At 32.5% G+C, this 16,444-nt stretch overlaps 1 protein-coding gene across 2 annotated transcripts; it reads left to right on the top strand.

Moving 5' to 3' along the window:
- Positions 1-13,945: 13,945 nt before the first annotated feature.
- On the top strand, positions 13,946-16,218 carry LOC111365460. Of its 2 annotated transcripts, XM_022986012.1 has the most exons (7): positions 13,946-14,116; positions 14,204-14,822; positions 14,947-15,024; positions 15,136-15,207; positions 15,324-15,368; positions 15,477-15,557; positions 15,654-16,218. In XM_022986012.1, the coding sequence occupies exons 1-7, from the start codon at positions 13,967-13,969 to the stop codon at positions 15,728-15,730; spliced, it is 1,122 nt and encodes a 373-aa protein (XP_022841780.1). In that variant the 5' UTR covers positions 13,946-13,966; the 3' UTR covers positions 15,731-16,218. The 2 variants fall into 2 exon arrangements, with proteins under 2 accessions (XP_022841780.1, XP_022841779.1); XM_022986011.1 differs by having other exon boundaries at positions 14,204-15,024.
- Positions 16,219-16,444: the final 226 nt, after the last annotated feature.

The raw sequence follows: 16,444 nt of genomic DNA, 5'->3' as shown, positions 1-16,444 counted from the left end.
ACCATATTGAACTATTTCAATTGTTTTGTTGGGGGTAACTAGAATTTTAGAAAATCATGAACAGTTGAATTTTTGGAGATATTGTCAATTTAGAATGGAGGTAGTTACCGTTAAAGTATTTTTTTTATTTTGTTTATTCCAAATAAACGGAATGGAGACAAAATAGTATCTAAATCCTTGCGAATAGATTGATAAAGATTACAAGATTCTTTTTAAATGATATAGTCAGTTCATAGGATAGACTTACAAAATTATATTTAGAGAATATTGCTAATTACATTATGGAACTGGAGTATTCATCTTTGGTTAGTTGTAAGAAGTTATATAATTAAATTACGTTGTGCATCTTCTTTTGATAAAATGTTAGACACTATGAAAACAAGTTCGAAAGAGAGGCTATCAACTATGGTTGGTTAATTAAAGGAGACTTGGATAATTATTTATTTTCATGGAATTGACATATATAAAATAGGCATAAGTGACGGTAATTGAGGTTATATATAATATTGAAATATTCCAAGGACGTATAACGAAATGAGCGAAAGAATGTTGTTGGATCTTAATATGTAACCATTGTTATAGAAAAATAATGTGATTAGAGAATAGTTTAAATTATAGCGTAAGGTGAAGATTTGGAGAACATGAAAAGTAGTATTTTAAACTTTAAATTGGAAAATAATTAAGTTTTCCTAAGAGTTGGGAAAAGGAAAAGACGAGAATATCATATATTGGCTCTTAGGAAGTTATTAAAACTATGATGGGAAATATTAAATTTTGGTACTAAATGTTTGTTGGAGAAATCATTCAATAAAAGAGGCATTATGGGTAGCGAAAGTTAAATGTGAGTTCTATATCCTTACGTGTTGGACCTCTAGCTAATTGAATTTCAAGGATGAAATTCTTTTAAGGGAGTGAGTTTTATAATACCTTAATTTGGTTATGAAAAAAAATAGAAGAAGAAGAAAAGTCAAACATGTCATACAAAACAAAAGGAAAAAAAAAAAAGAGAGGCAGTGGATTGATTTATATCAATCCACCCATGTTTAAAATCTATTCATTTTGTCCCACAAGCGCACACACAACACACACTAATAGAAAACGAGAGCAGGGAGAAAAATGAAGGAAAAAGTGGAAGAAAAAAAAGGAAAGGAACGAAAAAAATAGGAAAGTTCGCATATGTTGTTAAAAAATAAGTGGTCTATATTATTAGGCTTGAATTCCTCAATTTTAAAAGGTAAGTAAAAAGTTACTTATTGTCAAGTTATGTTTGATTTTATAGTTGTTAGATTATTAGATTAAATTCAATTTTATTGAAGAGGTTAAGTATAATAAACTATGAAACTGAGTAAGATGAAAGAAAAACTAGTTTTAGTGATTAAATAGGCTATGCAAATTGTTTAAAAGTGAAATGATTAAGTTTGAGTATCGTCTATTTAATTATTGAAATTATTTAAAGTAATTAATTCTTTATTTAAAAATTATATCGTATTTCAGGCGACGACACTGACATCAGAACAGCTTACAAACTAGGTTAATTTTGCGAATATAGTACTGTGAGTGGAAAAATATAAATATTTTTAAAGTATTTATAAATTAAGTTTATTGTTAAAGTATGTGCAGTTATATGCAATTATGTGTTCGAATTACATGGTTTTTATGGAAATATCTTTTATTATGATACATGTGAGATTTTAAATATTGTATACGTTGCATTGTGAATTGGAATATGAAATGTGATTTTGAGATCGACCAGAAAAGTACCCGTGATTATATATTTCTTCTAGTTCACTGAGTGGCCTTGGCCGTGTTCTATACTACACTGAGGAGTCATGGACCGGAGATGAAGGGTCAACCGTGTACATATAGTTCACTGAGGGATTTTGGCTGTGTTCTAGAATTGATTTTGAGAGGTCTTTAAAACCGACTTTCGTTCACGGAGGGGCCAAAGGCCCGTGTCGAAAGTTCTTAGCCCGAGGGGCGGATTACATATTTCAGTCAGAGGGTACATTTTTGGTGGATTTTTCAGCACGTTTGATATGATGAGATTATAGCATGGTTATTAGCTGATGTTTATATCATGATTTTGAGATGATAATTTATGACCTTATGTGAATATTTCACTTTTGTTATAATTATATGATGTTATTTTGAGAATTATTAAATGATATGAATTCCATTTTGGATAGAAATGTAAAATTGAAAAAGTATAATTATTTTCGAACTGCTCCACTCACTGAGTTATCAACTCATATATTTTCCCACAATTTTTCCTACAGGTGAAAATTGATTCTTTTTAGTTGAAAGAGCCTAATGATTTCGGAAAAAGAACCACATGACATGTTGAGTGTTATAATTGATATTAATGAAGTATAAAGAAAATATTTTGGGCCCATCACATTATATTTTATACAAGCACTTGATTTTATTGCATTTTTTTGAAATAACTCATAGTCAGCCTTGGCGATAGATTTGACATCTAGTAAGCATCTATCATCGGCGCATGTCACGTTTCGAGTCCACTAGGGTGATTCGGGACGGGTCGTGTCATACACCACAAAGGGGATACTTCTAAGATTGGGCAAGTCAATAAGTCATTTTTTTGCTTTAACAAAATTTTTTTGCCAATAATCAAAATGGCCTTTTGTTGAGCAAAAGATAAAAATATCCTTAAATAGTTTATACAATTACAAAAATCGAATTTTGTTTAAAAAGACAAAGTACCCTTAAGTTACAAATTTAAAAACCAAACACTTTTCACTTTATATTTAATTACTCTATTTAATTATTTATTTTAAACACTTACTCAAATAAAAAATTTAATATTAATTTACTCTCTTGTTTAAATATTTCATTAATTATTTATCTTAATCGGTTATGTATATTATTTATTTAATATTTATCACTTTATTTAATTATTTATTTAATTACTTGTTTATATAAAAAATTAATATTTAATTTGATTTCTTGTTTAAATATTTCATTAATTAATTATCTTAATTGATTATGTATATTTAATTAATTATTTAATTATTTATTTTAGTCACTTACTCAAATAAAAAATTAATATTTAATTTGGTTTCTCTTTTAAATATTTCATTAATTAATTATCTTAATTAGCACTTAATTAATTATTTATTTTAACACTTACTCAAATAAAAAATAATATTTAATTTGGTTTCTCGTTTAAATATTTCTTTATTAATTACCTTAATTGGTTTCGTGTATTGTTTATTTAATATTTAATTAATTAATTTAATTATTTCTTTAATCACTTATTTAAATAAAAAATTGATATTTATTTTAATTTCTTATTTAAATATTTCTTTAATTAATTGTCTTAATTAGTTATGTATATTATTTATTTACTGTTTAATTACTTTGTTTAATTATTTATTTAATCACTTATTTAAATAAAAGAATTAATATTTATTTTAATTTCTTATTTAAATATTTCATTAATTAATTATGCATATTCTTTATTAATATTTAATTACTTTGTCAGTAATTTATTTAATCACTTAATTAAATGAAAAATTAATATTTAATTTAATTTCTTATTTAGATATTTCATTTATAAATTATCTTAATTGGTTGTATATATTATGTATTTAATATTTCATTACTTTATTTAATTATTATTTTAGTCACTAATTTGAATAAAAAATTAATTTTTAAATTGGTTATGTATATTATTTATTTAATATTTAGTTAGAACATAAATCACACGGTGCTTGAGGATATCTAATAGAGATAGAAGTCAAACATTAGGCACGTTTTCAAGACATCGAACATTATTCAAAAATATAGAAACTATATTTCATCTATCAAATGAAGTCGAGCGGGAAGTTCCCGATTATCGTATATTACTTTCTACGCAACGGATGTGTAATATCTATTTAAATCGTATGTACTCTCTATTTATAGTATATTATTGATTTCCTCAATTTCTCTATTTATAGTGTGTTATTGATTACATGAAAATTGACCCGATGAATATGTAATATCTATTTAAATCGTATTTACTTTTTATTTATAGTATGTTACTGATTTACTCAATTTTTATTTATTTATAGTGTGTTATATACATAATTAAGAGTAATTAGTTATTTATTATACAATTACATAAAAACTAAAGTATTACAAACGTTTTAAAAAAATGTTTACATTTTAAATTATTACAACTACGGATCACAATGTACATAAAAAACGCTTACTTTTAAAAAAAATGCTTACATTTTAATGTGTGTTTCTGGTTTATCAGCTCTACACCACGTTCGATGCTAAAAATTCAATGTACTTCAATTAGAGTTGTCAATGGATTGGATTTTGATCGAAATCCAATGAAATTAACGAGAGATGGATTTAAGGTCTCAATCTAATAACTCAATCGAGATTCGAATTCGATAATTCGTTAACTAAATGAATCAATGGATTGGATTTTGATCCGAATCCGATGAAATTAATGGGAGATGGATTTAAGGTCTCAATCCGATAACTCAATCGATATTTAAATTCGATAATATGTTAATTAAATGAATTAATGTATTGGATTTTGATCCGAATTCGATACGAATCCAATGAAATTAATCGGAGATGGATTTAGGGTCTCAATTCGATAACCCAATCGAGATTCGAATTCAATAATCCATTAACTAAATGAATCAATAGATTGGATTATGATCCGACTCCGATGAAATTAATTGGAGATAGATTTAGGGTCTAAATCCAATAACACAATCGAGATTCGAATCCATTAACTAAATGAATCAAATACGAATATAGGTCAATCAGATCAGATATCACTAAAACATTCTAAGAGGAGTCTCATTTAAAAAGGAGTTAAAAGAGCATCACTTGGATTAAAAAAAAAATTTTTGATTTGGGCCTTGTAAGATAATAAATGAGCCCGTCAAAATGGTTCAAATATTTTTTAAAATAAATAAATAATTAAAATCTTGTTGAGGCTACGATTTTCAATGAAAAAATTAAATAAAATCTTTATTTTTCTAATTTTTCAATTTTGGATCGGATATCCGATAACATAGTTAATCGGATATGGATTTTTAACATTCAAATAGTTGTCGGATTATTGGATCGGATCGAATAGGATAATTATTCTTAACGAATCGGATCGAATTTGAGCAGATCCGATCCATTTACAGCCTTAACATCAATGCGAAATTTCCACAATCGCCTCGGGTCGATTTCACGAAAGAGGTTAGGCAACGTACCGTCAACGAATGTTCTCTTCTTTGCCTCGATCGTGTACGAAAAAATAATGTGTTGTGACAGCAATCTAGTTTTCTTGCTAAAAATTTGCTCTGACACATCAATAACATGTTTCTTACATGGTGTCACTTCCATTGCCTTTTCCGGCATAATTGTCACGTCATCCGAACTTGCAATATTATCTGTCAAGTTAGGGGGTCTTCTCTAGCATATTTATGTATATTTTTTATTTAATATTTAATTACTTTGTTTAATTATTTATTTATTCACTTAATTAAATAAAAAATGATATTTAATTTTATTTTATTTAGATATTTCATTTTTAAATTATCTTAGTTGGTTGTGTATATTATGTATTTAATATTTCATTTTTATTTAAATAAATTTTACATATTATTTCATAAATTTAAAAAAAAAACAATTATTTCATAAACACAATTATTTCGTCTCCTCAACCGACACCTCTCTCATCCCCACTAACATCCATAACAATTTTAACGAAACATATGTGTACATTACCACCCCTCCATCTCTACCCTCCCTGTCACCATTTTCGTCATCCTCTCTCTCACTATCTGAGACCGTCATCGCCTGCATCTCCTCGGATATGACTATGCCCCTCCTCCTCGATCAACAGTGTCAGCTCAGTAAACACTTCAAGCGACATATTAACATTTTCATCGAGTCAATGACCCTGCATGGAGATTTCGAAATGACGTACAACATAAAATCACAAATGAATAATACGTACCTCAGGATTGTCGAGAAGAGCTGATAACTATCAGCTCTGTTCCCATAAATAGTTGTTGAATGTGTCAATATCATCAACAACCTCCAAATGAAATACATCGATCAACGTTTTCTTGTGATAACACCTCATTATGCTCTCTACAGTATAAACACCATCCCCAACTTCAACTTGTCAGGCATATCGTCGCATTCCCTGATTGTGTCTCCTAGCCGCGTCATTGTTATTTTACTTATTTAAATAATATTTAATTGTTAATTATTTATTTAAATTGTCCATTTAAATTATTTATTCAATATTTAAATGCGTATTTAAATTATTTATTTTAATTTTTTATTTAATATTTATTTTAATTGTTAATTGAATGTTTAATTGTTTATTTCAATTGTTTATTTAATATTTAATTACTTATTATTATTATTATTTATATTTATGGTTCATTTAAATTATTTATTTAATACTTAAATGTTAATTATTTATTTCAACTGTCTAATTACTTATTTAAATTACTTATTTTTTATTTTTTATATTTATTTTTCGTTTAAATTATTTATTTAATATTTAATATTTAATTATTTATTTCTATTGTTTATTTAATATTTAATTACTTATTTTTATTATTATTTACATTTATGGTTCATTTAGATTATTTATTTAATACTTAAATGTTAATTAATTATTTCAATTGTTTAATTAATTATTTAAATGACTTTTTTTTTATATTTATAGTTCATTTAAATTATTTATTTAATATTTAAATGATAATTATTTATTTCAATTGTTTGGTTAATATTTAATTACTTATTTAAACTATTTTTATTATTTATATTTATTTGTTATTTATGTTAATTAATTATTTTTATTGCTTAATTAATATTTAATTTACTTCTTTATTGAATTTATTTCAATTAGTTATTTATCATTTCAATTAGTTTATTATTTCAATTAGTTATTTATTTTTTACTTAAATACACAAAATACATAAATAATTAACATAATTCATGAAATATTTAAATAAACAAATAAACTATAAAATAAATAATTATATGTTAAACAAATAATATACATAAACAATTAAAGTAATTACTTAAAATTTTAAATAAAATAATTAAATTAAATATTTGTTTATTAACTTATTTATTTAATATTTAATTTAATTTTTTATTTCAATGTTTCATTAATTATTTTAATTGGTTATGTATATTGTTTGTTTTATATTTAATTACTTATTTTAATTGTTTATTTCATATTTATGTACTTCATTTGATTATTTATAATAATTTCTTATTTATTTTAATTGTTTATTGAATATTCAATTCTTTATTATATTTATTTTATTATTTATATTATTTATATTTTAAATAAAATGAAATAAAAAAAATTAATCATATTACTTAAATAAGCAATTTTACATAATTTATGAAATATTTATAAACAATTAAATTCAATATTTAAAAAAAATGGTTGGCACGGGCCAATCCAGACGGCCCAAACGGTTAGGCCGTCTGGATCCAGACTGCTGGCCCCCGTCTGGGTCATCTGGATCCAGATGGCTGCCTTCTGGGTCGTCTGGATCCAGACAGTGACATCGTTGCCGCCTGAATCATCTGAAAACTCTATTTTCGGTAAGCTCAGTTCCATTTTTTCACTTTTCTTAACCAATTCAACCTCAAATTCGACTTTTCCTTCTATTTTAATTATAAAAATTTGTATTAAACTCATAATTTAACATATTCAAATTTTTATGTATTAAACTCAAACATTAAAATTCCCACATATGTTAGACCTTAATGATGAGTAAACTACAAAGAAACAAATCTAATATTTGAGAAATGGCGATCTCCGGCAATGGTCAAAGTCGATCCGGTCTGAGTAGTCTGGAGATGGCATTCGTGATGAGATTTTTCTTTCTCTTCTCTTAGTTTTCTCTTTCTTTCCTCTTCTCTTCTCTTTATTTGGGGGTATTTTCGACCCTTTGGGTATTATTTACATTTTTAGTTTTTTTTTTAATGAGATTTTTTAGGTCAAAGGCCTTTCAAAAAAATGGCAAAGTCAGGCAGCTATCTGCCACCATTTCCTCCACCACAAGTGACATTTTTTAGTACCATTAGTAGAAGTGACAAATCCTGATAGATTTTTAAATTTAGTGACATCTATGAAAAATCTCCAAATTAAAACTAGCGGAAAAGGTTTTTTTTTTAATGTAACTTTGGATGAATTCGTTCTAAGCCTTTTCCTCGATTAGTTTATCCAAGTCAATCTATAATCTCTTTCTTCTTTACCACCTACGAAATAGACCATATAACATTTACGTCTTAAAGTAGCAAGTCTCCGGCTCAATTCACGCGGAGACTCGTAGACTTCCAAATCCATTTGTGAACACAATTCACATACTCAAATTACTGTAGCCATAGCTAAGTGAAGTTCTCATTGAATTAATTGAAAGTGCATTTTGGCACCCAAAATAGTAGTTGAAGAAGATAGTTTATCGGAATTTGTAAAATAAATTACTTCTCACGTTAATGTTCCCATATTAAATATCAAAATATATTTAATTAATAAATTTATTTTTCAACTAAAGTTTTAAAATGCCAACATGTAAAAATGTGACATTTATCTTCTTTTCAAATAGTACACGTTTTAAACAATAAGATGAATTAAAGATTGAGACCCTTCAACGTACAAGATTTTGCTGTAAAACTATAAGATAGACATCGTTGATTATGTAGTCTTATCATCATGCATAGATAAATCTTATCTAGTTTAAAAAGTTTATTTCATTTCAATAGTAACTCTTTGATACGAACTCACGTAGCAATAGTAGCTACGAACACTAGATTGATTCAAACCCAATAAAGCTAAAAATCAATATTTAAAGTTTGATCCGAAAATATTGAACTAAAGAATCAACACAATTGCTGAAAATACATTTACCCGGTGAGTACAATGTTCAAGAATCTCACTTGAATTGTTTGAACGCCATAAGAAATAAATCAAATTGTTTGTTTAAAAATTGTTCTACAATGAAAATAATGAGTTTTATATATAAAGCACTCATGTAAACCTAGTTAAAACAAACTAAAATTCGAAAGATTACAAAAGATACAAAATGTATGGTGTTTTAACTAAGTTAGGAGATTTCACAACTTTTGGAAAATTTTGCGTCTAGACTACTCTATGTGATCGTTTAGTGCTAAGTGATGTGATCGCATAAAACATCTCTCAGCCTACACAATGGTCTCAATAATGAAGCATGCAAACATATGCCTATTTAAACTATGTGATCGTATAGTTGAATTTTTCAGGTCCTCCGTCCGTTGCTCGAACCAAGTTGATGCACCTCGTGTCTTCGCCTGAGTCCAACACGAGTCTTGAGCAAATAGTCACATTGTTTAACCCTCTTCATTTATGACCTAGTCATAGGCCTTTCTTCAACATCAATGGATCCTTCTTTGGACTTGCCTTCGTGCCATGGATCACATCACTCTCATTTTGAATCCTATAAATACGGGTCTTTATTCTCAATAAAATATGTACTTGAGTTTTGAGTCAATTTTTCTTCTTTTATTTTTTTTTTTACTTTTATAATACGTTATCAGTACGATTGTTGTCCATAATTGTAAAAAAAATTAATGGACAATTTTTATGTAAAATAAAGTTAAACGAATACCAAAAGATAGATGATTTTCTTGAATTTTTTGGCAATGGAAATAAATTTCACCCCCATTACTAGTAAATTCTATTACTTTAATTGACAATTTTCATGTAAAACAAAGTCAAACGAATACAAAAAAAAATACTTTTACTTCAATATTTTTCACGTGAAAAATTATACTAATCAAACATAATAAATAACAATTTCCAAGCAATTCAATTCATTGAAATTCGTTTTCTTTTCACCAATATTCTATCTTTGCAATTAAACGGAACTTTATTGTAGGGGGACAATAATTGAGAGAAATGCTGAAGGAAACTTCATTTTCTACGCACAATAATTCACGTAATTTTTTGCATCTGTGGGCCAATCGAATTCATGAGTTGTCCTTGAACTATTATTGTAGGGGAACAATAATTGAGAGAAAGGCTGAAACTATTAGTGGAAATTACACCGCATGTCAAAATATTGATTTTTACTTACACAAATGTCATCCTTTTTCTGACATTACAAATATGGCAAATTATGAAAGTTTTGGACTAATTTACCCCTCTGCATAAATGTAATACCTTACAGGTTTTGCATTAATTGTAGATTTGACTAGGCAGTGTTTGGAGAAGAAAAATAAAGAAAAAAAAAGCGAGATGAAGGAAGAAAGCCAAACGTCGCCTCTCACCCAAAACAACGTCGAAACTCTCTGCAATCGCCTACCCTCTCTCTGCCCTCTCTCTGCAGTCGCCGACACAGTCACAGCCTTGGACGACGATCGTCAACGTCGAAATCACTCCCAGTGGCCGTCGAATCGCCCGAAGCTGAGTCAAAATCACTCCCATTGTCACTCGAATCGCCCGAAGCTGACCACAACGTCGAGGTCGTCTTCTCCCTTGCGACTGCCAGAGAAACCGAACAAAGGCGAAGGTAAATCCACTCATCTTCTGACTTCCCATTGTAATTTCAAGTTTTGTTCCTCTTTGTTGGGCAATAGTAGGATGCAGCCATATTTCTTTCATTATGCAATTGTTGAACAAGTAGAAGGTGCAGATTGCTTTTTGAAATGCACATTTTATTTCCTTTGAAGAAGTAATTTTTTTTTTTTATTTTCGTTAGTGAAAATTATCATTGAATCTGAATTCAATTGCTGGCGGCCTCCTCTTGCAAGATGCCTTTTGACTTGTAATGTTATGCATACAAGTATTTTATCTGTACAATTTCTTGCTGTTTTCCTAGCAAATTTTGTACCGTTCGTAGTCTTTATCATGATATAGTTGTTACTGTCTTCTTAAGCTCAGCAATGGTGTACTTTCTAGATATTTCACAGTTCATGATAATACTGTTGTCCTAAAAAGTGTGTGAATTGGTGAAGTTTTTGGAATGTCAGAGAAGCTTGTGCTTGGTATTTCTTATTTTTGTGTTTTCCTCCACTTGTGTATGGCTCAAAGTCCGTCCTAGTTGGATGGTAGGGGTCGAACTCTAAGAATTACTCGTGCCATTCTTCAATTTAGTTGTTTAGTGTACTTAAACATTTCTGAGCTTTTGATTCCATGTGGATCGTGTCATGTGTTTTCAACCCAACTATTTTTGAGATGCCCGGATTTTTCCTAATCCCTTAGACACCGTGAAACCTCACTAACTGAATGGTTATCTTCTAGGGTATTGTTTAACACAACACCTAGAACAGCCTGTTGAACCATTTTTTTTTTTAGCCATTTCCTCCTGAAGCTCCAAACCTTCAGCTGTGTATCTGAAAACCCACATTTTCCAAGTCATCTCAGCCATAAAATTAATGAACCGTGAAGTTCCTCATTTTATGCTTCCATATTAGAAGTAAAAATTTAAAATTGTAGTTGATAGATCCCGAAGTAGTCCTACATAATATTCCTCCATTTTGGATACCATATGATAGCAAGGCTCATTTGAATGTTTGTCTCGATTGTGGTGACCAAAGTAGATCCCTTGGGGGCGCAATATCACATGAATGGGAGATGTAGATAAGTGGAGAAAATAAATATATTGTCATGTGGAGTTACAATTTCGTCTCAGTAGGGTGGAGTTGTTTCTATTAGAAACTATGTCAGATACATGGAATTTCATTGAGATGTGTAGTTGTCTGTAATATTACCATCTAATGTGGATTCTTCTTCTGGTTGACACATTCGTTTTATCATATCACCTTCTGGTGGAAAGATTCAACACGCAATCAAAGTATTGACCTCCGTTTCAGTTTCTTTTTTCTTTAGATTGTGGTCTACTCCGTGTAATTGCTTTAAAATCCTAATCTAACGATCTAGTTATAGTCAGTATGATTCTTATTGAGCGTACGATGACATGTGTACTTCATATAGACATATCAATGTGTTGATTTTGGCGGAGTATAATTGTCACACCATACGAAATGAAAATGGAAGCTGTGGATTAAAAAACTTTGTTCAGGATTATTTCAGACGTATGATTACCACCATTGGGGATTGCAGGTCGATTTGAATTGCATCTTGCTGCCATATGCAGGTTGGAATTTCATAATCTGAAAATCGAAGAAGCATTGTGACAAAAACTCCCATGTAACCGGGACTTTTAACATGCTTCCCACGCCCCACCCAGTTAATAAATTTTAGGGTAAGAGGCATTTGTAGTCTTTTATATTGAACTGTGAAGAGCAGTGGAGTTGGGAATACTTATTTAGTTTATCTTTCTCATCATTTGTCTGACCTACTTCTGTTATCTTTTTCTTTTTTCCCTCTTCTTTCTGGTAAGCTGTGACTGTGAACATGGATCTCAAAGATCTCTGTTCACAGTTTATTCCAATTTTATATTTCCTTAGACTTAGACAACACTGTAATATAATGCCATAGGATACCGTTATATAACGGTAGAGTTTTAGGTGTGTTGCTGGGCATTAGGCACATTGTAATAAGGTCTAATGTTTGTTAACTATTCTGCTTATCAATATCACGTTTCCATTATTTATATTCCAATCACTGAATGCTAAAGCTTGTATAATACATCAATCATTTTCAATCATTTGTTTACATGCATTATTGGGGCCTCAATCCATTCAAATATTTGCTTTAATATTATGTGGTAATAGTGATTAAGTTACGTCATTTTTATCTCAGCAATAACAAGTTCAATGCCTCCCACTGGACTGTCAATCATTTGTTTACATGCATTATTGGGGCCCCAATCCATTCAAATATTTGCTTTAATATTATGTGGTAGTAGTGATTAAGTTACGTAATTTTTATCTCAACAATAACAAGTTCAATGCCTCCCACTGAACTGTCGTTCCCGACAGTAGAGCTCAAGTTTTCTCGACAGTTAGGCCAGCCTTCTTGCATGTTTGGACATCAACTGTCGGTATAGGCAGATCTCGACAGATCATCTGTCGGTACCGACGGTTGTAGTCAGTTTTTCTCGACAGTTGAGTGTGTCCATGCCTTAGTGTGTTTCATTAAACTGCTACTTATGATACAATATCTTTAAGTTTATCCAGTAACCCGAGTGAGTTTTATGAATGCATCTTGCAGGACACAGGACTGATGGAGTTTGATTATTGTTTTCTAGAGGAGGCAAGGTTGCGGGCCCACATTTCACAGAGGAGCAACTTGAAGTATGTGAAGACAGTGATGGACGTTTTCGATGACCGACAGCGTGACGAGTTTCGAAACTCCCCATTTGGGTATCTAGCCGAGGTTGCAGAGATTCAATTCTCTGCCCAGCTCATCCAGCAGCTCGTGTTCAGAACCATTTGCACTGACAAGGTTAACGAGCTCTAGTTCAATGTGCAAGGCAACATGATGAGATTCGGTCTACAGGAATACACCCTTGTGACGGGGTTAAGATGCGGTGTATTCCCGGAGGGTGATGAGTTCGATCGAGTGCTGGAGAGGAGAAGGCTGAAGGAGAGATACTTCAAATCCATGGAGAAATATCGTTAGCACAACTCCAAACTACTATTGGCCGACATTCGACGGCCCGAGCCGACCGCTACAAGCCAGGGCTCGTGCTAATAGTCGAAGGAGTTTTCAATGCCCCTGATAATAACGTCGGAATTGATTTGCGTACACTATCTATTGTTGACGACCTAGATATCTTTTTTGCCTACACTTGGGGTAGAGTCGGCTATCGGCGTTTGCTGCACGGATTTCGGGGTTTCTGGGCAAAGAAATTTCTTAAGGCGAAGAGGAGGCAAGAGAAGGAGGTTACGTACACTATTCATGGATTTCCCATTGCCATGCAGGTACACAATGTTTTAAATACTAGCATATCATGCTTTATTTGTTTGCCATGATGTAGCATCGTGCGTACCATCTCAGTTATTTTTTCTGTTTGTCTTGATGGAACATGTTTGGGCGTACGAGGCAGTTCCCGAGATTGGGAAGCGTTTTGGCCAGAGAGTTGGGGAACAAATGCCACGATTGCTTAGGTGGTCCGCACGAAAACAACCACAGCATCGTACGTACGATGCATTCTTCAAGAACGTGTGGGTATGGATACCACGTGTTACTTTTGTTATTCACGTTTCGTGTCATTCCTGAATCTTTTCGTTTCTAATGTATAACCGTACATTGCAGTTGCATGTGTATGCCACACTTCGTCCCACCGACGCTGAGGCGGAACAGCAGTATTTCTCCACTCTCGTGCCGTACGATGATCCTCCGGTGCCTGTGCTGGATAAGATTGCCAGGAACGTTGTGGGGCCGCAGTTTAATGCATCACACGGAGGTAGTGGAAGTGGGGGCCAGTTGGTGAGGCAGGAATCCGATGACGGAGTCTCGAGCAGAGGAGGTGGTGAGGATGACATGTCTGGAGATGAAGGTGCCGATGCCGAGGAGAGTGGCGAGGGCGCCAGTGAGCGATCCAGCGTCGGTGCGGATACTTGTAGAGGGCAGACCGGTGCGTCTTCCACACCTCCAGCGACCGACGTATCTTCTCCAGTGCGAGGGCCGACGATGGAGACACGGCCAGTTGGCACATCCGGATCAGGCGTCACCAAAGAGGAGGTGGAAGAGATGTTGTTCGACCAAAGAATTCTCTTTGAAATGCGACTCCGCACCGTCAAGCTTGAAATCGAACAGCACGTGACATTCGAATGTAAAAAACTCCGAGCTTTCTTTGCAACCCTCGTGGCCCCACCTGCTCCGACCCCCGTTCCAGCCGCGATGCCCGCCGATACCGAGGGTGGCGTTTCAGGTAGCATTCCGCAAGATATGAATGTTCAATACATAAACCGTTTGGTTTATAATTTTCACCCATGTTTGACAGTAGCACATGCACCTGTAGCTAACATTTTTTCCATACGACGATTGCGAGTTAGAAATACGTGGAGGAGAAATGGAGCATTCCCCAGACGAGCAAGACATGCGAGCAGATACAGGAACTGCACATGTACAAGGTACGTGGGTTATTTATGAGCACATTGAAACTTGTTATTTGACGGACTTTGTATGTTGTGGAAGTTGGGAAACCTAATGTATTCACACAGTTTTCATGTTCTCATCAACAGATGGAGAAGACATCGCGGCTCGACCGGACAACGTACACGACCCACTGCCCGTAGCAACCGACGAACAGATAGGTACGTTGTCATGTGCTACTATTTTTCCCTACTATATTCGATGTCATCTACTTCCGTTCTGACTTCATGAAAATGCAATAACATATTCCTGTGGTGTGATTGTGGTCTCCAATTAGGTGGAGGACAGATGGAGCCGATATTTGCCGTCCCGGATTTGAACGGTAACATGGGAATTATTTTTCTCATTTTCTTTCTTCCTGTACGCTTCCATTATCTTCCAACTGCAAACGTCCAACACATATGCAGTTACAAATGTGTTGTAATGTCAGATGGAGGAGCCATGGAGCCCTCACATACGGGCCCGAGCAACGATGCCGACTTACAGGGTTGCGATGTTACGGATGGTGATGGTAAGTTCATTCTCTGCATCACTTATTGTATGTTACGTATGCTACGTGAAGGGAATTTATGGTCACTAACTCCCCCCTCCTTTTAAATTCTCGTAGGCGATCTCGCTGAAGTCCCTGTTCCCGCCAGTGTAGCCGAACCAGGACACGGAGTTCATACGACGAGTCGGCGCTAGGCACGGGTGCGACGTCCAGCTCGTGCGGCCAAGACTCCATATACAAGGGCGGCGAAGCGAACGAAGAAGTAAAAGGGATGTGAACTGTGGGGACAGCACGACGGTGGTGTTGTAGTTGGTAATACCCTGTCAGCGATTTCGTGAAGGTGGTGACGGATGTTAACATGTTGGATAAATAACTTTTGTTTGAATTCGTTTTACATTACATTTTCATTACTCTTGCGTACCATGGTGATACGTGGACAGATTCCTCATATTTTATTTTGTTTGGCTGATCGCTAGTTGTAGTGTTTATGAATTGTGTCTGGTATTTTACCTTTGTCGATTCTATCAATCAGGTTCGTTTTGTTGTTCGGTATATGTTTTTTTTGGACATATTGTGTGCGCTTATTTTCTCTTGGAGGAGGGGAACATGCGTATGCAACATGCCAATTTCCCGAAATGCTTTGTAACTACTGTTTTCTTGATATTGTTGATATTCGATCCAATCTTATTATAGATGTAGTAATATACTTCGAGTCTTTAAGATTTTCTAATTTGTGTTACGCTTCTTACACTCGTGTTGGTTACATTACATAGGGAATGTTATATTTCATAAATTTATGTAGTGGTATCTAGTTTTCACTATAGCTTTAATCGGGGACGATATTATTATGATAAATTCTCAAACTAAGGCATTAAGGCACATACATGAGATGCAACGAGAAGATGAGT

This window comes from Olea europaea, chromosome 17, assembly GCF_002742605.1.
Source record: "Olea europaea var. sylvestris chromosome 17, O_europaea_v1, whole genome shotgun sequence".
Classification (NCBI taxonomy): Eukaryota; Viridiplantae; Streptophyta; class Magnoliopsida; order Lamiales; family Oleaceae; genus Olea; species Olea europaea.
Note: the sequence above shows the minus strand (reverse complement) of the source record. Positions and strands in the feature narration are given on the sequence as shown.